Source organism: Lissotriton vulgaris, chromosome 9, assembly GCF_964263255.1.
Source record: "Lissotriton vulgaris chromosome 9, aLisVul1.2, whole genome shotgun sequence".
Taxonomy (NCBI): Eukaryota; Metazoa; Chordata; class Amphibia; order Caudata; family Salamandridae; genus Lissotriton; species Lissotriton vulgaris.
The window spans coordinates 97,249,148-97,276,912 of record NC_141697.1 but is presented as its reverse complement, the minus strand read 5'-3'; the positions used below and the strand labels follow the sequence as shown (position 1 = coordinate 97,276,912).

Below are 27,765 nucleotides of genomic sequence, written 5' to 3'. Positions count from 1 at the left end.
AAATGTGTGATTGCTGCTTTGTCAGAGAAGAAAACAAGTTACTTACCTGTAACTTTGGTTCCCCAGTATTGGTAACTTTCATAGATTCCCATGCTTTTCATAGATTCCCATGCTTTGTATCATTCCCCGTCGTCGGAATGGGAGCCTCGGTAGTATCACAACCATAGAAAGAAAAGAGAAAAAATAGGCCTATGCCTCATCTCCTTTTGTATCCTATCACCCTCTTTGTGCAAAAGAGACCAAACTTTTGTCAGGACCAATCAGAGCAGCCTCACCCCCTAGAACCTTCCTGAGGGAGCTCAGAGCCTCAGATTTTCATAGCCGTTGTGCAAACCGCCACTATCTCTGTAAAAAAAACTGAGCATTCCCAGGAGAGGAGGGTGGGCGCATGGGAATCTATGAAAGTTACCAATACTGGGGAACCAAAGTTACAGGTAAGTAACTTTTTTTCTTGCCCCGGTATTAGAACTTTCATAGATTCCCATGCTGAACCTCTTCCATTTAGCCTTGTAAGTCTTATTAGTGCTCGGTGCTCGAGCTTGGGACAAAACGTCTCTACATTCCTGGGAGAGATTCAGATGACGGAACTCTCTGTGTTCAGGAGCCACGCTGTCAAGTGCAGTGATTTCGGATCCGGATGGTAAACTTGTCCTTGATTCCTCGACAATAGGGAAGGAATTGGCCATAAGCGAATAGGATGAGCTTGGGAGAGTAGAAGGAGTTCTGTGTACCAACATTGCCGGGGCCAAGCTGGTGCAATGAGAATCATCTTGCATGGTTCCGCTTTCATTTTCCTGAGTATTCGAGGAATGAGGGGAATTGGCGTAAAAGCGTAAAAGAATGCTCTGTACCAGGCCATCGAAAGGGCGTTCCCTAGAGATCCCTGATGGTGAACTTTGCTTGCGTAAAACCGGCATTTTGCGTTCACCGGAGAGGCAAAAAGGTCGATGCTTGGTGTCCCCCAGACCGAAAACACACTCTCCAGAATGGACTGATTCAACTCTCATTCGTGATTCACCTCCGTCTGGCGACTCAGGGCATCCGCCTTGACATTGAGAGAGCCTGCCAGATGTTCAGCTCTCAAGCTGATGTTGTGTAGAATCGCATAATCCCAGATCCTCTGAGCTTCTTTGGACAGAGTTTGCGATCTCGTTCCTCCTTGCTTGTTGACGTAGTGCATGGCCGTCGTATTGTCCGTCCGGACCAGCACTGTATGATTTCGGACCCTGGGAAGGAAAGCCTGCAAAGCCAAATGAATGGCCGCTAGCTCCAAAAAATCATATGGCACTGACGCTGTTCTGGACTCCAGTGCCCGCTGACTTGAAGCTCTCGGAGCACCGCTCCCCAGCCTTCCAAAGAGGCATCCGTTGTCATGATCAGAGGGGATGGTGAAACTCTGAACGTCAGACCCTGCGCGATATTGTCCTGCACTAGCCACCATTCGCATGCCTTTCTCATTTTTGGTGTCACCAACACCTTGTCGTTGAATGATCCCTCTGCTTGGCACCATTGTTTGTCTAGCTCTTCCTGCAGAGGACGCATTCGCAGCCTGCAATGAGGTATTAATAGTATGCAGGTTGACATCGACCCGAGCAGGGACTTGTATTGTCTGACTGAAAGGCATTTCTTGTGGAACAGTTGGCGAGCCGATATGATCAACTTCTGTTGACGTTCTTCTGAGGGACGAGCTGTGCATTGCGTCGTGTCTAAAATGGCCCCAAGGAACCTTGTGGATCTGGAGGGCTGTAGAACTGACTTGTGTTTGTTCAATTGAAGGCCCAGGTGACTGAACAACTGAATGCAAGCCGAAACAGCTTGAGAGGTGTCCTTGAAAGATGGAGCCTTGACGAGCCAGTTGTCCAAATAAGGGAAAACCTCCAGGGATTGTTTTCGTAGAAAAGCTGCTACTGGTGCCAACACTTTGGTGAATACTCGAGGTGCAGACCGAAGGCCAAACGGTAGCACCTTGAATTGGAAATGGTTCTTTCCCACTGTGAATCGCAGATATTGTCTGTGAGCTGGGTGTATTGGAATGTGGAAATACGCATCTTCTAAATCCAGAGACGCCAAATAGTCGCCTGGATTCAAAAGAGGAAGAATTTTTGGAGAGTGACCATCCTGAAAGAGAGTTTGATGAGATAAGTGTTGAGCTCTCGTAGGTCTAGTATGGGGCGCCAAGTATCTGCCGTCTTCCGAACCAGGAAGAACCTGGAATAAAAACCTCTGCCCCTCTGAGAGAGAGGTACCGGTTCTATTGCCCCCTTGAGGAACAATTGGTGGGCTTCGAGGTGGAGCAGTCCCAGATGTTTCGTGCGGGTAGCGCCCGGAGCTCTCATTGGAGGAAGGTCTTGGAACTCCAACGTATGGCCACTCTGAACAATATTCAGGACCCACTGGTCCGATGTTATACACTTCCAGCTGGTCAGGCAAAATGATATCCTACTCCCCACTGATGTGACTGGGAGGGGAGGAACAGTAGGTAGAGCCAGGAGGCCGCTATTGTCTCTTGGTGTTGTCGCATCCCTGACGGTTCGGACGCCCTCGCGGAGGTTGGCGAGAGTAAGACGCCGATTGTCCCTGCCGTTGATTTGAATACTGAGTCTTATAAGATTGCGAAGACTGAGAGGAATATCTCTGTTGGGTGTTGCCTCTGTATGAAGAGAAACCTTTGCCACAAGCGCCTTTAAATGGGACCTTACGGTAGTTGAGTGATCCCAAAGACTTCGCCGTGTCCGTATCCTTTTTTTTATTCTGCAGGGCATCATCAGCATGCTTACCAAAGAGCATCTCTCCATCAAATGGGAGGTCCAGGATCTTATTTTGGACCTCCTGACGAAACCAGGTGGCTCTCAACCAACCTTGGCGACGAAGCACAGCTGACCCTGCCAATGCTCGAAAAGCCGTGGACGCTATGTCCATAGCACAGTCGATAACTTCAGAGGATGATTTTTCTCCCTCCATCAGAACTCTCTTTGCCTCTTCCCTCGCGGAGTCTGGCAGTTGTTCCACAAACGGCTCCATGTCACACCACATCTGGCGATCGTATCTGCCTAGAATGGCGAGAGCATTTGCTGCTCGAACCAGTAAGCTGACCATGGAAGAAAACCTCTTCCCCACGTTATCCAGGCGCCTACCGTCCTTGTCCGGAGGCGTAGTCCAAGGTGTTGATGGGTTCTTGGACTTGCTTTGAGCAGCCTGTGATATCACCGAATCAGGCTTCGGCTGCCCAAGAAGACAAGCTGGACTGCCATCTGGAGCCTTATACTTCTTTTCCAACCTGGGGAGAACCGGAATCACAGTGGCTGGATTTTGCATTATCTTATTACCTTCCTCCCACACATGCTCAATAATAGGAATGGATTTGACCGATCTTCTGTACTGATCCTTAAAGTCATACAGGAAACATTCAGACTCTTCCTTCGAAATTGGTAGTCCAAACCTCTTTGCCGCTCTCTCCATGAGGTTATGGAACCCCCCTATATCAACCAGAGGGGAAATAGAAGTATCCCGACCAGTGGCGTCTGGATCTTGAAACCCACGGTCTCCTTGATCCAAGTCTGGGTCCTGCAATGGATCAGTCAAGGGATCCACCTGTACCTCATCATCTGAAGAGGTATCCTGCTGAATAGGAGTGGAGGGTCCGGGATCCGGTGTCCGAGAAAGGACCCTAGGAATGACCGTTGGTGGTGTGAGAGACACCACTTGTGAGGGAGGAAGTTCGACCACTGGCTGCGCTTGCGGCAACGCCTGAGGTGGAGGTTGCGTAGACTGCATTGACTGTTCCGAAGGAAACCTGTTTTTATAGTCCTGCAGCATCAACTGCAGGTCAGAAATAAAGAGGCGGGCATGGCCACCATGTCCTGCCCTAAACCAGCTGGACGTAGTCCTTGTGGAACATATTGATGCACCTGTTGGTCACATTGCTCATAGTATTCCTCCGTGTCAGTCTCCTGCAGTTTTACATTTAAGTCTGAGGGACTGTAGGCATCCCCAAAATGGCCTTCATTTTCCTCATCCTCCTCCGAATCGTCATTTAGAAGCAATGTGGGTAGATCTGTCGAAACTCGTTGAGGAGACGTCATCTCCGGTGTAATTTTCATTCTATGCAGAGGAAATTGCAGACGGAGCCGTCGCCGACGGTGCGGAGGTCGTCGATGGTATTGTCGACGGAGTCGTCGACGGCACAGAAGAACTCGTCGACGGAGTCTTGGTCGTCGTCGACGAGATGATCGTCGACGGTCTCGTAGACGAACTCGTCGTCATCACCATCATTGTCGTCGTCGAAGTCGTGGTCGTCGTCGACGTAGTTTTCGTCGTCGACGATGCCATCGACAGCAGTTTTCCGGAGACCACCATCGTCGACGTTGAAGAAGTTATCGTCGACGAACCAGGAACCTTGAACGACGACGAAGTCGTCGACGCTGAAACCGCTACTGACGACGAGCCCGTCGACGGAGCCAAGGAAGCAGCGGGAATTTTGCCAGAAGTAATCGTCGTCGACGTACCTGATGTTTTTGTCGCCGACGGACGCTGTTTTTTCTCAGGCACGGTCCCTGCAGTGCCTGTAGAGTGTTTTTCACCAGTGCTTTCCTTTTTGGATGGAGGAGAAGTAATAGAAACCTCCTTTTTGTCCTTAGAGGCTGTAAGTAATCCAGCAGCTTGTCCCTGCCTCTCCTTTTCACTTCCGTGAGAAGATTGAAGGAGACTAGCCCTCTCAGACCTGTCAGAGATCTTATGAGGGGGCTCAGCTGAAGAAGAACCAGGAGGAGACCTACCCCTCTTCTTGGATCTGTGAGAGGAAGCCAGAGATGTCGAATCCTCTTCATCCGATGAGAACCTCCTTCCGAGACTTCATTTTTTGAAGCCAGGTCAAAAGCCGTCCCTCTCTGTCACGAAGTGTCTTAGTAGAGAAGGTTCTACAAATTTTGCAGTCTGTGGCCTTGTGGTCAGGGTATAAGCAATAGATACAGCTTTCATGCTTATCCTCCACAAAAAGACTCTTTTTTCCACAAGACGCACAGGACCTGAATAAGGCCTTCTTCTCCATGTCAGACATGTCCTGATTGAAGTAGAAAACTTGAAGAAATAACCAGTTAGAAAGAGAAAAACTGAGCAGAGCTCAGTGGAGACTCCCTAGCACAACATGCGGTAGAAAAATCTGAGGCTCTGAGCTCTCTCAGGAAGGTTCTAGGGGGTGAGGCTGCTCTGATTGGTCCTGACAAAAGTTTGGTCTCTTTTGCACAAAGAGGGTGATAGGATACAAAAGGAGATGAGGCCTAGGCCTATTTTTTCTCTTTTGTTTCTATGGTTGTGATACTACTGAGGCTCCCATTCCGACGACGGGGAATGATACAAAGCATGGGAATCTATGAAAAGCATGGGAATCTATGAAAGTTCCAATACTGGGGCAAAGGGCTTACCCTCCGTCTCGACAAATGCAAGTTTAGACAAAAAGAGGTGGAATATCTAGGGCATACTATCAGTGGAATGGGAATTAAACCGAAAAGAAATCATGTTGAAAGTATTGTAAATGCTCCTTTACCCTCTTCAAAAGAACAACTGGTGGCAATTTTGGGGCTTATTGAATTTTATACAAAATTTTTCTGCAAAGGTTGATCCTTTTAGATGTATGTTGGGGACCTTGTTGTGATTCAAATATTTGGAATGTTGGGAAGTAATGTTGTTAGGGGAGTTAGCCTTATTATGAGACTGGACTTCGTGACGAGTGGATGTTAATAAACCTCGTCTCTTTCCAACACGTTTCCTACGTGCCTTCTTCAACTTTTGACTTCCCTACAATGGGAGGCAGAGAGACAGAACAGCGTGAGATGCAGAGAAAGCGATATAGAGAAAAAACGAGGGAATGCAAGATGGGGAGAGCGAAAGAGTGGGCAAAAGGGAACAGAGGGAGGAGAAAGACAGAATAATCAAATGGGGACAAAACCCATAGAAAGAGAAAGGGAAACGTTTATTATGTATAGCAGTGTACTCAACAAAGTTTCATCTATTTAACATAATGAAAACTTGAATCTGTGTATATTGTTAGACATTTGTAACACAGGAACAAAAAGTGGGAATACATCGAAGTGCGCCGAAATGGGGGTCCCAAACAGATGCTATGCTGATTACTGGTTACTTTGGCTCGATGGGGACAATTCAAAGGAGCAAGGGCGGGCTAACGTCTGTAGAGTTCTTCTACTTGCCATGCCTACTGTGTCATTGTTGTATGTTATTGTTTGTAATGACGCCCGTGGTCACAGGTGCGTCATCTACAAACTATACTCTTTATGTTGTGTTTTGAAAGTGTGGGTATCGCGTGTGGTTCCTCGTGTGCTGTGTGCTGTGTGAATGTAAACTGGGAGTTCCGCGTGGTGTTGTGATTTGAAAGGGGAGCGGGGAAGATATATGTTGGGAAATGACAGTTTCACGGTATTCAGTTACTACCTGCGCTTGTGAAGACTTGTGGAATAAAGGACGCATATTTACTTTTACCTGGATCTTGCGGTCTCTTCTTTCCTGGATGCATTGCAGCATTTGTAACACTGGTGACGATCGGGAACGCACTCCTGCGTGCATTTATTGCTGATTTTTGAGCAGTTTTTTTTTTTTAAGGATTTCTGTCTAACTGTCTTTTCATTGGCCATTGACACGGAAAATTTTCTGTTGGTCTTTTTCATTGGACGTTATATTTGCTTCGGATTGGATAATAACAAATATGAATCTTAAGCGTCTTCTCATAGGATAGTTCTTGTAACATTTCATTGGTGAGAATCCAGGATTTCTACATTTGAGACTGTTCATTTGCTATCGCCGTACATCTGAACAGTACATCTGAAGGAAAATGCAGATAACTGAACAAGTGAACTTTAAGTAAGCTTCTGTGACACGCACACATAAATCCTGCGTGTCCTTTTTATCACATTAAAGAAGGGAAAAGTATTAACTATATTCTTGGTGTACAACAACAATTTGAGAATAAAACTTGTGTTAAGATAAATACTTGTACACATTATGGCTGGAATTTAACCTCCTCCATCCTTTTTAGCCATTAAAGGGGACCCTCCAATTGAATGGGATATTTGGGAACCTGTGTTTTTGGCATATGTGGAAGTTCTAGAGGAAGAAGATTGTGGAGCAGAGAGGAAGCAAGCTTTGTTAAAACATTGTCTTGGAGGAATTGCACTCAAAGAATTTAAAAGTTTACCTCCTTTAAGTGATACCTCTAATCTTAATGTATATCAAATTGCATCTAAACAACTCTCCATTAGATATGGGAAGAAAATTAATATGGTCATGGAAAGATTTAAATTTTATTCCAGGAAACAGCAAAGTGATGAGTCTATTGACAACTATGTATCTGCGCTGAGAGCATTAGCAGTTACATATGACTTTGAACATATTAGTTATGATCAAGTACTAAGAGATCAAATTCTTATCAGTACCAACAATAAAAAGATACAACAAAGGTTATGGACAACTTCTGATATGTCCCTTAATGCAGCGATCGAGATAGCAAAGTCTATTCAACACAAAATTTGTGGATGAAATTAGATCGCAAAACAAACAATAGTAAATCTGATGTGTTAATTGTTAATAAGGAAAATGACAAATTCAAGGATTCAGATAAGTATAAAAAGTCCATTTATACAAGGAATGACAACCAATATAAGGTTGAAAATAAAAACAGATGGCAAAAACCTGATCAAAGAATGAACAGTTGGCAAAGGCCAGACCAAAGGATGAACAATTGGCAAAGACCAGACACAAGGGTGTACAATATGTATTGTTTCAGATGTGGAAGTGGTTACCATTTAGGTAATTCAAAGTCATGTCCGGCTTTGGATAAAATATGTTCAAGATTTGAAAAAAAGGGGCATTTTTCAAAAGTCTGTAGATCAGCTCCAAGGAAAGTTGATTTAGTTCAAGATCAGGAGCAAGAGAGTTCAAGTGACTGTGAATTTGATGTCAATACTATAATGTGCATAACCAAGGAACCAAAAATCAAAAAATGTCCTTCTTGTGAGGTCATTATTGATAGTGTACCAACTAAGGTTTTTGTAGACTCTTGTTCATGGTACACTATTCTACCTGACACTTTATTTAGATCCAATTGGCATAATGTTGATTTAATACAACCGGACATTACTTCAAGTGGCTATACTGGTCATAAATTGCAACTTATTGGTTACTTTATAGCTGAACTTAATTTCAAGAGTCGCTCTACACATAGTAAAATATATATTACAAAGTCTGGTGATTCACTTTTAGGTTGGCCACATCAAGAATAACTTGGCATGAAGCTTGATCCAAATGCTGATCCTCCTGTTTACTCTATTGACTCTGATCCAAGTATTTCTATGTTAAGCAAAGGAAATGAGAATACATTAATTTCGGAAATTAAGGAGAAATTTCCTAAATTATTCTGTAATGATTTAGGAAGGTACAAATGATTTGAACTTCGTATAAAAGTACATGCAAATGCTTTACCCAGCCGTCACAAAGTTAGGAATGTTCCTCTTTCGTATAGACTAAAGTTGAAGGAAATGCTCAATGACATGTGTGAAAAGAAGATAATAGAACCCATTGAGTCATCTCCCTGGGTTTCGCCTATTGTGATTTCAATTAAATCTGGAGGAGATCTTCGCGTGTGCATAGATTTGCGCAGTTTAAATAATGCCATTTGTGTAGATTCACATCCTCTACCTAATCTACACGAAATGGTTTCCACTTTAGAGAATGCCAAAGTATTTTCCTGCTTGGATTTAGCGAGTGCATATTACCAGGTTGTTCTACATGAAGACTCAAGAGACTTAACCGCCTTTATTACACCTGAGGGTTTATTTAGATTTTGCAGGATGGCTTTTGGATTAGCTAGTGCTGCTGCGGTATTCCAAAGGTTGATGAAGGAAACCTTGACTGGTTTAACAGGAGCAGTTGCATTTCAGGACGATATTCTGGTTTTTGGGAAAGATGAAGATGAACATGACAGAAATTTGTTGAAAGTGTTAAATGCATTGTCAGATAAAGGGCTAACACTTCGTGCTAAAAAGTGTAGGTTCAGAAGAGAAGAAGTGGAGTATCTTGGACATTGTATTAGTGGTATTGGAATTAAACCTAAAGCCTCACATTTGGAAAATATCAGCAAAGCGCCCATTCCTCAAAACAAGGAGCAGTTGGTAACCTTTTTGGGGCTTGTAGAATTTTATGCAAAATTCATTCAAAATTATGCAACTGTGATTGAACCGTTTTGAATGCTTTTGAAGAAAAATGCAAAGTTTGAGTGGACAGATTCAATGACAGCTACTTTCAAAGCTGTAAAATCAATGATTATATGGGCACCTTGTCTTAAACCATTGGGAAGAAATGCATTGTGATGGTTCATGCAAGTAATTGTGGTTTGGGTGCAGTATTAATTCAAGAAGAATGGGGCAAAGAATGGATCATGGCGTATGCTTCAAGGACATTAAGAGAATCTGAACAACATTACTCAGTAATTGAAAGGGAACTTTTTGCGTGTGTCTGGGGGGCTGAACATTTTGACCTTTTCTGTGGGGAACGAAGTTCATTATTAAATCAGATCACAAACCTTTGGTGCATATATTGTCACCTGGTGGGGGGCGTACACTTTCATCAAGGTTGGCAAGACTTTCTTCCAGGTTATAAAATGTTCAGTATTCTTTAGAATATATTCCTGGCAAATCTAATGTTCATGCAGACTGCAAGTCGAGGTTTCCTTTGGCGTGCAAAGAGTCGGATGTGGTTGACAGAGATGAGTGTGAAGTAGCACATGTTGTTAGTGATGTTAATCTGGTATTTGGAGAGAATTCTGTGGTGCAAGAGCAATTATGGAATGAAGAAATGGATAAAGATTTAGAACGTAAAGAAGTAAAAGAATTCATATTGAAGGGTTGGCCAGAAGGAGGAGATTTCACAGGTGGTTTAATGAGTTATCACAAAATTAAAGATGAACTTGCTATAGAAAATGGAATTTTATTGAGAGGTGATAAATTTATTCCACCTTTTGGTCTTAGGAAAAAAATTCTTGATTTAGCTCATGAAGGGCATTTTGGTATATCAATCACCAGGAGACGGTTGAAAAACAATTTTTGGTGGGCTGGTATTGATTATTTTTCAAAATGGCCGGAAATAAAAACGGTTAGGGAAGTCACTAGTGATGCTATTATACAATTCATGGATGACATCTTTTGTAGAGAGGGCATTCCTCAAGAGGTGGTAACAGACAATGGACAACAATTTGTCAGTAAGCAAATGGAAAGTTATTTTAGTAGATGTGGGATTTTTCACAAAAGAATAGCGGTATTCCATCCAGAGGCCAATGGCCAAATAGAAAGATTTAATAGAGTAGTCAAGGAAGCTATTCAGTTGGCTGTTAAGGGTGGTTTATGTTGGAATAAGGCAATCCAGTCCATGTTATTATCATACAGAACTACTCCTAATGCGGGTACCTTGTTGTCTCCTTTTGAGTTATTGAGAGGGCGGAAACCTAGTACTAATCTTGTACCTTGGTGGTTAAAGAACAAGGATAGAGGTCGCATTGATTTTGCTGAGGTTGATTTTACAGAAATTTGCAGGAAAGTTGATGCATATAAGGAGAAAATGAAGAATGATTTGTTAAAAAAGGGGATCTTGTGAGATTAAAAAAAGGTAGTTTTGTACATAAGGGATTGGCAAAATGGTCTGATCCAACTGAGGTAGTTGAGGTATTTAGGAATGCTGTGAGAGTATTGGATGGAAGTGCTTGGCATTTTAGCAGAGTCTCAAAATTTAATAATGACAGACATTTCAGAGGATGATTCATCAAATGTGTTTTTGGATGTTACTACTGATGGGTTGAGGGTACCTGAATCTACTGTAGTTTCAGTTAATTCCTGCAGTTCTGCTTCACAAGAATTATTGAGGAGTTCAAGGTGCCGCAGGGTTCCAGATAGGTTCAGGGATTTTGTTCTTACTTAAAAAAAAAAAAGAAAAGGGGGGAGGTGTGTTGTATGTTATTGTTTGTAATGACGCGCGTGGCCACATGTGCGTCATCTACAAACGATACTCTTTATGTTGTATTTTGAAAGTGTGGGTATCGCGTGTGGTTCCTCTCGTGCTGTGTGAATGTAAACTGGGAGTTCCGCGTGGTGTTGTGATTAGCAAGGGGTGCGGGGAAGATATATGTTGGGAAATGACAGTTTCACGGTATTCAGTTACTACCTGCGCTTATGAAGACTTGAGGAATAAAGGACACGTATTTACTTTTACCTGGAACTTGCTGTCTCTTCTTTCCTGGATGCATTGCAGCTTTTTTAACAGTCATCATCCCTGTCCTTCTGTGACGTCAGAGTGGTTTGTCCTTTGATGTCCACGGTGACATCAGAGCTTTCACACTTCACATGCCTGTCTTGCACCACAAAGCCATGGGGGAAGTATTTCACCAAAAATCAAGGGGGAGGATCTTCGCATCCGCGATTTAACCAAGGTCACACGACCCTGGTGACAACAAAGTAAGTGACAAGCAGGGCTGGCTGGCATCATGGAACATGGAAGGAGGTACAGTGCCTAGGATTAAACGTACAATAAGTTCATCATCTTACTGATACAGCTCACTGACAGCCAGGCACTAACGGTTCCAGCACTACATTCCTATGTACTTGATAAATCAGAGGGGTGAAATCACAGAAGCTAAAAATACATCTGGGAAAGGGAGTCAGCAACAACACAGAGGCAGCTTATGTGACCGCTGGGCAGATCTAAAATATGCTGTACTTAAAACTGTCAGTTCGAAGATTTTATACTGAAAGCATATATAGGGTTTGCGTTTGTCCTGCGTCACGTCTCGAGCACGCGGCTCCCTGATGAATTGCTGTGATAAGATGGAGTCAAAAGACATCAGGGTAGAAACCAAATGCAAGGCTGGAATTCTTTGACAGAAAGACTATTAATATTCTGGCTTTAGATTTCTGCTAGAGATAATATGGTCTCAGGCAGAGGCTTGGTGAGCCAGCACAATGCGGGCCAAGTCCATCATTTTTTTTCTTTTTGGAGTTGATTACTCTCCGCTCAGAGGATGACAATTTACAGCTCTTAGTGAAACCTCCCCCCATCCCTCCACCTTGGAAAGGGTCGGAACTGGTACAGAAAACAGTCCCCAGCACCCAAAAAATAACGGCCCTTGTTAGTGAATTAGAGAAACAAGCATTGGCAAAACCAATAGGTCTGGCTTTAATGGTATGTTGTACAGTAATGTGAAGTATTAACAGTCAATAGCATGGGGATGTATTTTGTGAAAAAAAAGAACTGTTGAGCAATATAGGTTTAGGTTAAAAGATGAGGCGACAGTTGCACTATAAAGCCAGACCTAAAAATCCATGTAGGTTAACGACTGCCCTCCTCTTATCCGTGCTGCTGCCGTAGAAAAAACCCAAAGTATATAGTTATGGAAGGCATTTTGATAGTATTACAGTGTCATGTGTGTGGCCCTGAAAGTTCAGACCCAGGCAGCTGGATAAATAAACAAAATGATCACAGCTGTGTGGAGGGCAATAACTTCTGCCCAATCAAAACTGTAATCCTAGCTACCAACATGAGGGCAGAGCCAAAACCCTTATCTAGTGATGCTCACATAATTGTCTGGCGAAACCAGACCAAGAAATACAGCCCAGTTGACCATTAAACAGGCCCACACACTGGCCTGTCAGATCAGCCCTTCGGGCAAAGCCAGTCTGCGGTATAGGCAGGGCCGTTTCTACCATCAGGCAAGACTAGGCGGCCGCATAAGGTGGCAAAAGGGGGAGGGCGGCAAAAAACATGAGTTTGGAAATATTTAATGCATTCATTCTAGTAGCCTGGATAACGTGGGAGAGAGTGATAGTAGTAAAAGGGAGGGGCGGCATTTTTAAATTCTCGCCTAGGGCCGAAAAAACACCTAGAAACTGCCCTGGGTATAGGCCAATCTGACCCTGACCTTGGAAGACAGTGAGCTTTAGATGCAAGAGTAGGTGGCTCGGCAGTAGCACCACATGCCCCCTACCAAGTCCCCCATGCATAGCTCTTTGTTGCACACCTATCTGACCTTGCAGACTAGATGGCTTGCTTAAAAACTCAACCTGACATATTGAGGCATCTTCTGTTTCTAGCCCAGAATTTTAACTCATTGCCGGGTTTTGGACCTGCTGAAATGCGGAACTCCAAACTTTTGCTTCCAGTGTGCATGGGCTACACCTTCGCCCAACAAAAGCGGATAAGTCTTCAGAAGAAGCTCCAGGAGCGTCAGACGGTTATCAGTTAGGTCCCCCTCCTTGTATGCTTTCTGGGGCGTACTGACCAACTCAACCTACTACAGGAACGCCCCAGGTTCAGTGGCTGTATGTACATCTCAGCATTTAAGTCAAAGAGCACAGCCAGTTCCTTGGTCCTTACCATCTGTCAGCGCTTTAGGAAACTTTTTTTTTGTGCAGAGAAATCCACATTTGGTAGTCAATCCACTTTATTTTTTAAACTCTAAATACAAGTATGCTTAAAGCTTTTTAATAAATGACGCCCACAACAAAAAAACGAGTGAGATGCCAGTCTGGACCCCCCTGGTTTGCGTTTTGCAATTTAGAAGGCAAAATGGAAGGCAGAGCAGCCAGCTGGATTGTATGAGGCTCAAGTGGGCAGCGGAAGTGGAGGGAAAATAAACTGGTGTCTGCCTCTTCAAGAACATCCAGCGGGTTCTAAATCTCGAAGTCTTTGTTTAAACTCTGTGACATCTAGGTATCTGAATTTCTGGCTCACCCATCATGATATATAGCTAGCACCTTCACTCAAGAGGCACATATGGAGCCAGGGGGTATAAGTGTACCTACTGTTATGCATCAGAAGGGCATAGGTGCTCCGCATAAGTTAAGCAGTAGTACTGCAGCTTGGGGGAAGCACTGGTAATGTGCCTCATGGGAGTCCTGGGTGCAGTGAAAGATTGAAGGGCAATGTGTCCCACCTGTGGGTTGTTTGCAGACCAGCAATTTGTATGCTAGGATTTTTATGCTTATACTTGTAATCATACAAGCTACGCTGCACGTCTCAGAACGCAAAGTTATATTGGCCAACTAGGCACTACCGGCTAAAGGTGTCACACATGACATGGAGCAATTTGGCAGAGAACAAATTGCCAGGATTCAGAAATTACATTTTCCAATGAGAATTAATTTTTGATTGAGATTAAACATTTCCAGAACGTCACCTACCACACGTCTTATCGCCTTTCAGGTGTCTTGACACTAACATTTTGTAACGTGATGGCCCAGTGCTTGATTTGTTGAAAGCAAACCAGTGCCGGGACCCAAGTTTTTTCTACGGAGCCCCGCGCTGCTGAATGCCAGGGTAGTAGGCTTTAGAGCTGCAGAGGCTTCATTCCAACTCTTTCCTTCTCTCCGCCACCTTTCACCTCGTCGCCATCCTGCAGCTTTTCTAATCCCTGGATTCTCCCTTTGTTATTGTTTTCCTTCCTTACGTTTCCTAGTTTTTTTCCTCGCTCGTGCTCTGGGTACAAGTTTGATGATGAAAAATAAGTCCCTGTCCCCGAAATTGACCCGCAGTGTGAAGTTCGGTTGTGGCCAGCTAGCCTTACAAATGTAAATTCCCCCTGCTAGTGTAAGACCACTACTGACATCTGGAAGGTACAGATGTGTTTGTTTTGTAAAGCACTAGCTTCTGACAGGGCGCCCCCTCTGCTCTGCAGTGCTGACTAATAAGGTTATACAGCTCTTCCTCTAAAAGACTTTTCAAGGCTTGGGAGACATTCCCCAGGGCTCCCACCTTGCAGGGCTCTCCCGGGGAAGGGGATCTTTCTAGCTCACTTCCCTGTATTTTTGTATCTTACATGCAAAGTATAATTCAATGTTGCTTGCTAACACAGGGCTTGATTTAGCAAAACATGAGTAATACAATTAAAAACTGTTCCAAGCACATTATTTCTTCCCTGGGGCCGCCAAAATCCTTAAATGACACTACTTGTCCCCGTCCTGAGAAGCTTCTGTTGATGTAAAGTGCTTAGGGATCTCTTGCGTCAGTTCAGTTTTCAGCCACAGTAGAAGCCGAGCTGGCAGAACCACTGGGAGAGACAAAGTGTGGGTTGGGTGGAATGGGGGTGAGGTTGAACCGGCCTTCTTGACTGTACAGGCCAATGTGCAGTTTAGTGTATTTTTTATTTCATTGTCTATTTAATGTATTTTTATTTAGCGCTGACTTTACCCAAAGGTGTCACAGTGCTCCACAATAGAACCAAGTGCGTAACATGAGGAGAATATTACGTATTTACACGTTACAGAAACAAACGAGAAACAAGAAAAGATCAAATACAACAATTCCACCTGCACAGATTTTGTAGTGTCGGTGGGTTCGGAAAGAGCCTGTGGTCTCGTGTAAATATTGCCTTTTTTTTAACGCATATCGTTATCAATATGGACATCTTTCAACAATGAGATATGTTGCGTAAATTGACTGGCAAGCAAATCAAGCATTAAAGAAACCTCGAATGGGAGGCTGCGAAACTGCTCAAACTAAAATCAAACACTACCAGGATTTAGGTCACTGTGGAATAGCAGTTTCAAGCCAGGGTTTCTTACGTGTTTTGTAATTTGTACAGGATAGTTATTCCAATGGCATATCAGCATAGCGTCATGCTCCAAACACAAAGCAAAACAAGCATTTGCAATGCAATCGGTCTCGCCTATGGAACTTTACATGTATTTAGCTATGGAGCACATTAGACTGGGTGCTGAAACATCTACTGTTCATTAACATGGAGGGAAAATAAGCACCAAACTGCGTGACACCCCAAGTATGAGAACACACAGAGAAAAGAATTGCCTTTCAGCATGAAATGGTATAGTCCAAAGCTCTGTTTTCAATATAAAATCAGGACTTTGGTGGTCGTATCTCTGAAAATACAAGATTTGAAAAAAATATTATTGTCTACGGGTGCTTGTGGAAGACAATTTATATGGACTGGAATCTAGAGAATGCTAAAGTGATTCTGGGATTTTCAGACCTCTGCTGGTCATTTTCCATCAAGTAAGTTAAAAAGAGACAGTTGACAGAAAAATTTAAAAAAGAAAGTCCCTCAGCAGAAAGTAAGAATATAATTAACAGGGTAAAAGGATGTTTTAGATACTGTAATTAATGATCTAGACTAAACTGAGATATTCCTAGAATCAACTGTGAGTGGAGAGGGTATTCTCTGGGCTAGAAATAAATTATGTGATTTCTATACAATAAACTTATTCCACGAAACGATAAAGAGGATTCTAATAATTGCAACACATATCCTCTTGAAGACTTACTGAGTAACCATAGGACAAAAAGATATTTTTAGGAAGTGATCATATGGACTTAAACCAGGAGGAGACCAATTTTGGTTCCCGTGAGACATACCTAAGTTGGAAATGTTATAATTCTATATAAAACACAATTACGGCCTAAAGTTTGAAGTTGATGAATAAATAAAATGTTCATCCTTAACATGTTTTGTTTCAAATTAAATGTGACCTAAGATTTGGTGACTATCTTTGTAAATATCTTCAAAGTAATTGTCAATACTAAATGTTTTTGTTTAATTTGCACAGGAGTTTATCTTATTGTAGATGTATATAAGAAAGACACAAGGTAATTATTTCTTATTCCATGTTTCATTAGGAGTCAACTGTTTTTAACGTTTACAGTCCTGAAGATGGTCTTATTGACGAAAGCATGAGGACCGAAACGTCAACAAATACACTTCTTTCTTAAATGTCATTTGTTTTATATGAAAAAGTGTACACAATTGTTATAGTGTAGAGGTTAGTTATTGTAAAAACTTTTTTTCCTTCTTGTTTCATTGTGAGTTAAACCTACAAGTACCCTATATTAATTCTCAATATAATATTCTTTTCATACTTACACCCGTGTTTGGATATATATGTCTATGATTAGATCTTGTGTTCTCATTTTGTGAATAAGGGAACAATCTAAGTACGTTTATATTCTACAAACAGAAATTATAAAAAGAAATTACATTGCAAGTAATATTTGCTAGCTTGCCTTGAATAGTGAACTAAAAGAGTAAAAACAAGTATTGAAATAAATCCCTTGAAGGCGCATTTACCTGTTCATTTGAATCTGCCCAAGCCTTCAGGGGTATATTATATTGGGTTTCCCATTTCATTAGATACCTTCAGTGTTAAAGGGTGATCAAAGTAAATTCCCCGCTTTTTGCGTTCAGGTAGAGGACCAAGGGCTACTGGCCACCAATCCGGGGACCAGAGAAGAGGGGCATCTCCAAATAGCATTATCTCAGTTTTTCTTGTGTTAAGTTGTAAACATGTGCTTTTCGTCCAATCTGCAAATGCAGTCATTCCTTCAGAGAAGATGGACAAAGCTGATGAGGAAGATTTATTAAAGGAGAAAAGAAGCTGGGTGTCGTCAGCATAGAAAATGGGCAGGAAACCACAGGACCTGAACCGGTTGCCCAAGGGTGCAATGTAGGGCTCAAACAAGAGCCCTGGGGGACACCCTTGCTCAATTCCATCGTCTTAGACCAGAAGGGTCCTAGATTGACGATCTGAGTGCGGTAGGACAGGAAGCTGGTCATCCACTGAAAGGCTATTCCACTTAGTCCAATCTCCTGCAGTCTCCTAAGCATAATCTGGTGTGACACTTTGTCGAATGCTGAAGACCGGTCCAACAGCACGAGAATGGTGGAGTGGCCACTATCTAGGGCCATTCTGATGTTATCCGTGACCTCAAGTAGGGCCAGTTCCGTGCTATAGTTGGGCCTAGAACCGGATTGAGAGGGTTCCAGACAATTGTTATTTTTGACGTGGGTGGAGAGATGTTGGTTATGAGCATGAAGGAAGGAGCTAGTGAATGAAGAGAGGGACATAGGGGCTGTCGGGCGCCACAATGTGAAGCTGAAGAGAACACCAGCTGACGCCTGCCCTAGTAACCACTAACAGGGAGGAGGGGAGGGGTATCGTCCGTGTGAAATGCAATGCATGGGCTGTAGAAGCTTATATGTATGGCTGCAATTTGTGATGTGGCATTGTAGGGTTACTGCTCCATCCATCAACATAGGGGTGGCACTCCCAAACTGGCTTGAAGAGAAATTAAATGAAGCACCTCTCCTGTTTTATTAAACAAACTATGCAATAAGCACAAGGATGCAGGTGCTACCATTACAGGCATTTTTTCTCAAAAAGCTGTTGCGAATATCATACAAGCCAGCGTGTCATAATTATGTTAAACATAAAGAGGGAACTTGCAGTGGTCAATGGAGCCACTGAAAGCACAATGAGGCCAATCTAGGACTCTGCCTCTGGCAAAAGGATAGGAGGAGTTTTTAAGTAAGGTGTGCCCATTCCAATGTTAACCAGCTACAGCATGCCCCTTGGATAATTCAGTCTCACCTAAACTTCAGGACTCAGACCTTACCTCTACACTCTTAGGCAGAGGATGGGAGGTCCAAGTCCACACATACAGCCTCTCATAGGAAGGCTGGGGATGAGGGAACAAGTGGAGGGATTGTTCAATGGAAGAACCAAAGAACGTCGAACAAAAGAGAGCAGGAAATTTTGCTTGGCCAATAAAGACATTCAATGAGGTTACGAGGCAATTTCCAAGTTCAAAGGCTGGTCAAATCTCTTGATAGGATAACACACTGTGTAGGGGTCACACACACCTCTCAGAGGTTACAATCTCACAGAAGAGAAAAGATTGTATGACCCAGGACAGGTTCTCCTATGAAAGCAGACTAATATGTGTTAAACATTGGGACGAAAAGCTGCACTAGGAAGGTGACCAAGGTACAGAGGGACTACTGAAGAGCACAGAGTGTGCAGTGGGAGTTGACCTTGTTGTATGTAACACATATACCAAATAGACAATGTGGAGGTAGCAGGCTGAAAGGGAGCCATTTTTATAACCTGGGGCAGATGTACAAACAATTTTGTGTTCTCAAACGCAGAGATTTGATTATTCATATGGTTTAACACAGCGAAAGCGTGTTTTGAAATGTACAAACCCCTTTTGGAAGTCCTAATAGTCTTTCCAACTTATAAAAAGAGTTTTTGATCCATTACGGATATCTAATAGAAGGGTGCATGGAATGGAAGCCCTTCTATTTGAGAGTTACACTGCAATGTATCAATGGTTTGCAACCACAATTACACCTGCAAAACGTTCGAAAGTTACTGACTGCTCAAAGGTGGTGGTAATTGATTCATACAAAGTAGCCTCCCCTTTGGGAAACATGTTGTGCTGCCAGAGAGGCGGCAAATAGTAATTCAATTTATATATATTTTTATCGTTTGTTTGAATGTACTTTTATGTAAAATTCATGAATTAATTAGCAGGTACGTGGTTCGATGATGACATTTTGCATATTGTAACTGTATTTTGGAATATATTCTTGCGTTGTCATTGGGTACTAATATTATGATGGATTCTCAAATCATTTTGTAGTGCTTCTGTGGGCCCACTAGTGTGTGTATAAAATAAATAGTTTAAGGAGCAGGGAGTATTCCAAAATGGATGCCTGCCTCTTTAACGGACAATGGCTGTTTAAAAACAAATATTTCAGTTTTGGTACAAATGCAAGGAGGGTGGTCTGTTGTCCCTTGAAGGCTGCCATCCATGCATTTTCAACCATTCACAGGAGGTCCCGCATTGCAACCTGCCTATGTAATTTTCCTTAGGCAGGAGCTTTGTGATCCTTTGTGACTAGAGATTTTGCGATGCGACCTATTAGTACAAAGGTTACCTCAAACATAGCATAACCATTTGCAAACCAGTTGGTGTGCAAATTTCACATCCTGTTTTGCAAATCGGTATTTCTACATCGGACCGCCAGTTTATCCGAATACCATGTACTTACAATTTAAGTGCACTGTAAATAAGCACTGTTCCCCTACACCATCCAATGGAACAAATTCTATTGACCATATGAAACCATTGGGTTCCATAGCTTAGGGTGCTAATATATTTACTCAACGATTCTGTGTTGAACTCCATGGTTACATAATGTTATTTAGTAGTGGCATCCATCCATTCATCCACCTATGCATTACCTTGACAGCCTCACACAGAGTTGGTCCCTTGAAGCACACACTTCCATAATGGAGTGCAGATGCCTTACCCAGAGAGACGGAGAAAGAAGGGTGGCGAGATCCCCGGCATTGTGGGCTACCTCTTCCAAGATACCCTGCAAGAGCTTTGAACTAGTTTCCCAGATCTTTCTCAGGGTATTGTTTTAAAGGAGCCCCCTTCTTCCTGGTCTGGAGCGAGAATCCATGTGGTGTGTGCGTGTCGACACCAATCTGACAACTACTCCTTCCTCAGGGTATTGTTTTAAAGGAGCTCATCTCTCCCTGCACTGGAGCGTGGATCCATGTGGTGTGTGTGTGTCGACACCAATCTGACCACTGGACCTTCCTCAGGGTATTGTTTTAAAGGAGCCCACCTCTCCCTGGACTGGAGCGAGAATCCATGTGGTGTGAGCGTGTCGACACCAAACTGACCACTGCACCTTCCTCAGGGTATTGTTTTAAAGGAGTCCATCGCTTCCTGTACTGGAGCGTGGATCCATGTGGTTGGTGTGTGTGTGTGTGTGTCTTGACACAGATCTGACCACTGCACCTTCCTCAGGTTTCCCACATTCAAAGGAGAGGAATGGGAAAGATTTATGCTGTGTGGACACTGGATGGGATGTGTTTAAATGGAGACTCCTTTAAATATTCTTTCAGTTGGCCATCAATTATAGAATTACTCAATATTCAGTCACACAGGGTCCGATTCAGAAAGGCCCTCCACACTTGTGGTGGAGACCCCGCAGTAGTGGCATTGGCCCTGCACTTGTGGCAGGACCTCCACAATGGGTAACTGCGGTACAGAGGTCCCGCCACGAGTGCAGGGCTCCCGCCACAAGTGCAGGGCTCCCACCATGAGTGCAGGGCTCCTGTCATGGTTGCAAGGCTCACACCATGAGCGCGGGGCTCCGGCCACGAGCACTAAGATTCCGCCACGAGAGCAGGGCTCCCGCCTCGAGCGCAGGGCTCCCGCCACAAGTGCAGGGCTCCCGCCATGAGCGCAGGGCTCCTGCCACAAGTGCAGGGCTACCGCCATAAGTGCAGGGCTCCCGCCACGAGCGCAGGGCTCCCGCCACGAGCGCAGGGCTCCCACCACGACTGCAGGGCTCCCGCCACGAGTCCAGGGCTCCGACCACAACTGTGGGCCTCTGCCTCGAGTGCAGAGGCCCTTGCGAATCAGGTCCACAGACTTTATTCTTGTGCCAACTGTCTTTTTCTTTGCACGTGTTTCTTTTGTACCTGGAAGATGACACAGAACGCCACAATCAATTCCACTCTAGTCCATTATTAATTTTCTCATTGCCCACAACCATGTGCTCCCATGATCTATTGCAGTCAAACATTAAAAAAAACTCCAGTGCAAATATAAGCAAACCCTTAACATATCTAATAGGAAAACCTCACAACTATCTATGAATTTCTTTCTTATACAAATAATTTTAAAAAGCTACTTATTATGTTCCATGGGGGCAAAGAACCGCACAGCCTCCTTTTTCAAGAAGATGTATTGGGAAAGTGGTTCCTCTGTAAGCCAACCACTCTATATTCATTCACACCCTAGGACAGTAGCTGTGGCCACAATTTCCCATTTTTTTGTGGTTATGATACATGTTTCATCATTTATCATATCTCCTTCACTACATATGGCTTATCTAACATTTAGTATGTGGTACTTGCTAGGCATCTCCATCATGTTTCGCATCCTACATTCGTCTATGCCTGCTCTCTGCACTGGGCGTCTGAACTTGAAGCCCGGTGTGCCTTGGGCACACAACCAAATGTCTCACCTTCCGCTATCATCAAAAGTACCCGAGTTGTGACTTTGTATACATCTGCCAGGGCCAAGTAGTCATATCGATGGTTAGATGTACATAGATTTTCCGCCTCTTTATTACAGTGCTTCACCAGATGGCACATTAAAGACCCCAGTAGACAAACAGGCTCTTATGTAGAAAAATAAGACTCACTACTGTAGGAAGGAGGTGGGACTGGGAGCTCGAAAGCTGAGCACCAGCAACTACTTGTTAATAAGTCACAGGAAGCTCCCCATTCAAACAATGAGGAAGGCTTCTGTCTAGTGTTTTACCTAGAATGCTGCACATAGTGTGATAGGCAGTGGGTTGGTGACGAGGGTGAACAGGTGACACAGCAACACTAGTCTGGGAGACTGACTCACCTATCTCAAAAATCTCTACCTTCCTTCTTAAGCTCCTGAGAAGACTGGGAGCTAAAAACATACATCAAACGGATAAAGGATGGAACAGTGACAGAGTGTTCCTTGTCGGAAGCCTAGGGCATGCACCCTATTATCACTTGTACTCCTGGACATTATAGACTCTCTTCAGGGTTGGTGGCATCAACTTCCTGGCTAACTCTAACGCCTAGTGGAGAGTGTCTAGCCAATGGCCATGAAGGAAGAAAACCAGTGAACGTCTGCACGACTGGTACGGCTGTAGTGCAATGAAGAGCAGGCATTTAGGACTTCTGCTCTTGTGCAATCTCCCCTCAGGATGCTCTGCCCATGGGTGACTGGGGATTGCAGGCAGAACAGGTGGTCCTCCACGAGGTGCTGTTGAAGAAGCCCTTATAACTAAACTGCTAAGGAGGGAGCACTGGAAATGAAAGAGTCTGTAAGGTGCTCAAAGAATCTTTCAAAGAAACGTTGAGCAAGAAGGACCACGATCTATTAGCGCATTCGACTGTGAAGACCTCAGGACCAGAAGCTACACCCCATCGGAATCCATCCACCAGGGACTGAGCTATTACCATTTATTAAAATTAAAGCTTGTTTGTGGTGCTTCTCCTATTTTAAATGATGCTCGGTGACTAAAGCAGTCAAACGATGTCCAGCAGATCTTTGCACCTCAATGATTGAGCCCTGTTTTACTCTGAATACCTTTTCAGGGGGAACAGTCAGATGGAATAAACTTGGCTGGGACTGCAAAAAATAGGTAAGTGATTCTGGGTGGGGGAGGGGCGTAAGTGTATTAAGTTGTACGTGGAAGGAATTTAGTTAAAGGGGCACATGATAGCTGCGTACGCCCAACTTATATTGTAGAAAGATAAAAGGTCAATAGACCGAAATGTAAAAATTTAGCCTGGCCAAGTGAAATGTGTATAACTCCCTAGGGAGATGCCATGTTCACATGTATTTATTTATTCATTTATTTTAGGTCTGGCCAAAAACTAATGGCTACGTTTCTCTGAGTAGCTCATGCTAATGTTTAACACTGTTTAAGGTCTGCCTCAAATGTTGGCGGAGTCTCTCTCGACAGAACCCTGAGATCATACCCACGATTGTGTAGGAAGTCGATAAGCATCTGATAATTCATATGAAATGTATATTGTGAAACACTAGGCAATTTCTACAGTCCTAATGTTTTAATTATGAAAAATCAACAGTTGATCCAATAGCCTTTTTAAGAGGGCATTCCTTGTTTAGGGTCCACAGGGGTGCAAATGATCACACTGCATGTCAAAGATAACCGAAACAGACAATGTCTATGGGGATGGTTGTCCCCTCTTTAGGGTGGGTGATTTAGGAGGGATTACAGTTTAGTTATTGACCGAGATGTTCTGTATATTTGTAACTGTTTGTAGCATTTAGTTATGTGTGCAGCAAAGTAAATTTCCTTTTCAAAATAGAAGCCCTGGCTGGACACTGATGCATTGAGTTTTATTGTTGTTTTGCTGTGTTATAAGTTTTTAGTCCACAGCACCTCCTCGAGTCAGACTTAGACTGCTGTCCTACGGATCTTGAGACTCAGACAGAAAGAGGTACTTGGTTCCCAGTTGAGTGTCCATTGTACAAAGACCCCACGGCATCAGAGATAAAAGGTCTCCATTGATACAATTGGGGCCTAGTAACTTCTGATGTCCCTAAAATCCCGGGGACCAGAACTTCTTACAGAACAATTTTAAAGAAACTCAAGTTTTCAATTCATGTCTCCATTTGCTGTTTAGGATTTCATTTTTCTATCTCTTACTTTTCATTTCCGGTGGTAATATGTTACCTTCTGTATATATAACATGTACCTTGTGACATGTACTGATGGTCTTTGAAATTTTTCCTGTTTAGATGTGTTATTTGTAGTCCCACAATGACCCTTCTTTCTGCTTTCACCTCGTCATTAGTTTAAAAGCAGATTTGCTATTGTTATGGGACAGTACGAGAATAAAAACAGAATATGAATTAAATGTTTGCACAAAAGTATTTTGTTCTTCAAGGACAGCTGGTTGAGCATGGCACTAAAAAGGGTTATTGATTGCAAACATTTAGTAGTTTTACCAGTATGTTTCTTTCATAATTATTCACTTCACTGAGTGGCCCCAGAGTTACTTCATGTTGAAGCAGTATGAACATTCATGTCTTGGACAACCGAACAAGGCTATGAGCTGTGGACTGGCTCTTAATTAGGCAAACAGTACAGTAGAATTGTTTTGGAGGGATGGGAGCCAGAGCATCTAACATCTCAAACAGTGCATGTGAAAGTCTATAAGAGGAGTCTCTTACCGGTTCTCCTGCACTGCCTGCAGCGTGATGAGCATAACTGATGAGACCAGGGATGGGCGGTTCACCTTTGGCCATGATAGCAGCAGAACTGGAGCGGGATGGATGCTTCTAATGCACAACACACAACAACTATGAATGTGGTACCAGGAGAACATGGCATCATACAAGGACAATGATGGCTATAGGCATGATCGATGCAGAGAACATGGTAAAGGATAGGACACAATGACAACATGACACACCGAAGGACAGAGCCGAATGAAGGGGAACAGCTGCTACTTTCAACCTGAAGAACACATAAGGTTTCTATCACAGGTGTTTTCCAAGCCAATTAGATTTTGATTAACTGCAATTCGGAAAAATACCCAGACTACAAATAAGTGAGCATAAATCTTTGTGGTGTGTGTGGTAGGTGTAGCAGGCCCCTTTATTAGGACAGATCGTGAAGCTCAGTCTCTTTGCGGTGGACACATCACGGGTTTGAGTAGACCCTAATTCATGTATTGCCCGTAAACAAAGGAACTCACTCCATTCATCTGCATCTGAACACTCAGATCTCAGAAAAAAAGCAGTGTTGGATTCAGATGCTTTCCAATTAAGAAATTACTTCGCATTGGTGGGGGCAATGCTATGATAGTAATTCAAAAGGTGATGAATCTGCATCTAGAGGTAGCCATCAGAAGACAAATACGTACCTCCGGTAATGAGCTTTCTGGTGGATACTCTAATCTACTTGCAGATTCCTTACATTGTGAATATGCCCAGGAGCCAGACTGGCTTCCAAAACACTGGAGTAACTCTCCTGCATATGTGGTTGCTGTTCGGCTTTCTCTTCGCCATCTGGTACCACCTGGAACATGACATAATTAGCCCGACAACCCTCTACCCTGATGTCCGTTCCTCGTCCATTTTGTTCACGCCCTAAGAGGTGGGCAGATCTGACCGTTATTTATGCAATGGGTATTTCCCTTCATCAGAATGTGGGGGTGGATGGGAGCTGTGAGGAATTTGTATGTATACAGAGTGTATTGCAACCCAACTATCGGTACAAAGTTCTCTTCTGGGCAGTCTTGTCCTTCATCCCTCCCAAATAGCATATGTAGAGCAGGTCATCAGACCGGAGGTCCTAGATTCAGTCTATGCAGTAGCCGTCCATCCTACGACGATCTGAATGATGCAGCTTCTTCTCTTTGTCGGGATGAGGTAGAGGACACAATAAAGGTAAGGGTATGAACTTGTCAACGTGACCTCCTCAGTGGTAAGTCAGCGCTCTAGCAAAAAGCTAAAAGAGGCTGTGTACCTGGAGTATTCAAGATATATTCTATAGAATGTTTATGCCCTTCTGTCTTCTTCATGAGTCAGGACAGCGGCGTGGAGGCAACTCTGCCTCTGGAACATGCTTTCACTGGGCGTCAGCCCACCACAGTCATTTTGAGGTGTAACATGATGACACTATCCTTCAGGTGAGGAGGGTGGGCTGCCACTACACTCAGTATGTTCCTAGTATTCAATTAGTTCTTGATCACGGTCCTGCCAATAAACAGAGCTTCCAAAAAATGATTACTTGTGTGCCGCGCGGTCTGCTTTTTAAACATATTCCAGTAGCCATATATTGACAAATTACATTTATAGACGATAGCGGATCCTCGCTAGTAACTGCACTGATGGACTATAATAGTAACTGCAAAGATTGTAGGAACTCTGTACAATACAATTAGAAGCTTTTTGAACACGTTTCAGTGTCTCTTGACTAACAGTACAATGTACTTGGACGTCATTGTCATTTGTGTGTACTATGGCGTGATTTCACTTCTACTATTAAAATGAAGCTTAATTTAAAAAAATTGTGCCTCCAATGTCTATGCAAGAGTCATAAATAAAAATGCATTGCGCATTTAAACAGAACGGGATTCAATATGTCAGTGCCCCGCAAGGTAGAGGTTTCCTGAATGCATGGGTTTTAACTGCAGGAACCAGACTTTTTCCAGTTTGACCAAGCATAAGTGCCCGTGCATCTTCCATATTCAGGATCTACATCGGTGGGTAGGAAAAACAGTAATTTAAGTCGCTTCCCTGTGCCCAAATTGTGATGGGACACCCTATGTTCTGCGTGACATTCCTAAATCTTAAACCCATTCCACATAGTCCAACGGGTGTTTCAGCCATTCAGATTGCTCATCCTGCAACCCTGTAGATTGGCTTGCTAGGGCAGATTCTACTAGCTGTATGACAGCCAATCATATTGACTATGACACTGAGTGGTTTTCACTATTTTAACTGGCCTATTGGTAGCTAATTGGAAGTCCCCAGTTGACTTGTTGGTCCTTTTTTTTTGTAATACAGGAAGTCCGTGGCGTTTCCCATCCAGGTGGTTAGGGTACTATTTTCAGTGAGGCCCAACTCAAGCACAAAAATTATTTAATCACCTTCCTGCTAACCGGATGTAGCAACTGATTAATGATTTCCATATTATTGGGACTATTTGCCCATTCTTAGTCACTGCCACATCTGAGAGGAGATTAATGACTCTTTATGTAACTTCACACTAAACAACAGAAGCCCTACATTTTATGTAGGTAATGCACCAGTGAGTACAGGATCCGTAATGCTATGATCTTACGGTAGCACTAGTTAGAAAAGGAGTGTTTTTTTCCCAAACTGGGTGCTGCATGCATAGGAAGGCCTATTTCCGCTTCTAGGAAACAGCTACTTTCACCCAACACTGAAATATTATAAGTGGAAACACCATTTTCCATTATCCTCAGAGGACAGATAACAGGCTCAATCATCAGTCAAACTAAACAAGGTCTTCTCTGTACTAAGGGTCTGTGTTGTTGCACCGATCCCTCATAACATAGGTGGGCGGTGTTGGTCTGAGTAGTTGCTCATGCTGCTCTTTCTTGCTAAGTGTATGGATGTCTAGAATCTGTAATTATTGAATTGGCCAAAACGTCTACAAGGATGCTCAACATACAGAGGGTTGAGGAATCATGATCTCAAACGGAAAACAAAGGAGGGATGACACACAAAACAGTCCAGTACATTCAGCAATGGAGTTCACATTCAGTGGTTGTGTATGTAGGAGGTGAGATCATGTGCTCCATATCAATTGCACACAGTGGTTGCCAAGGCCGCCTTTCTGGAGAAGAT

General features: G+C 43.3%; 1 protein-coding gene across 10 annotated transcripts in view; it reads right to left on the bottom strand.

Annotated features, from left to right (window-relative positions):
* Positions 1-27,765, bottom strand: part of GPHN (gephyrin) — a 2,075,463-nt gene that overhangs the window by 644,124 nt on the left and 1,403,574 nt on the right. For 4 of the 10 annotated variants that reach the window (XM_086937114.1, XM_086937115.1, XM_086937116.1 and 1 more), the window contains exon 8: positions 24,616-24,723. The exons of the other annotated variants lie outside the window; for them this stretch is intronic. In XM_086937114.1, the coding sequence (XP_086793240.1) occupies positions 24,616-24,723 (108 nt within the window). The remainder of the gene's footprint in view (positions 1-24,615; positions 24,724-27,765) is intronic. 10 annotated transcript variants of the gene reach the window in all.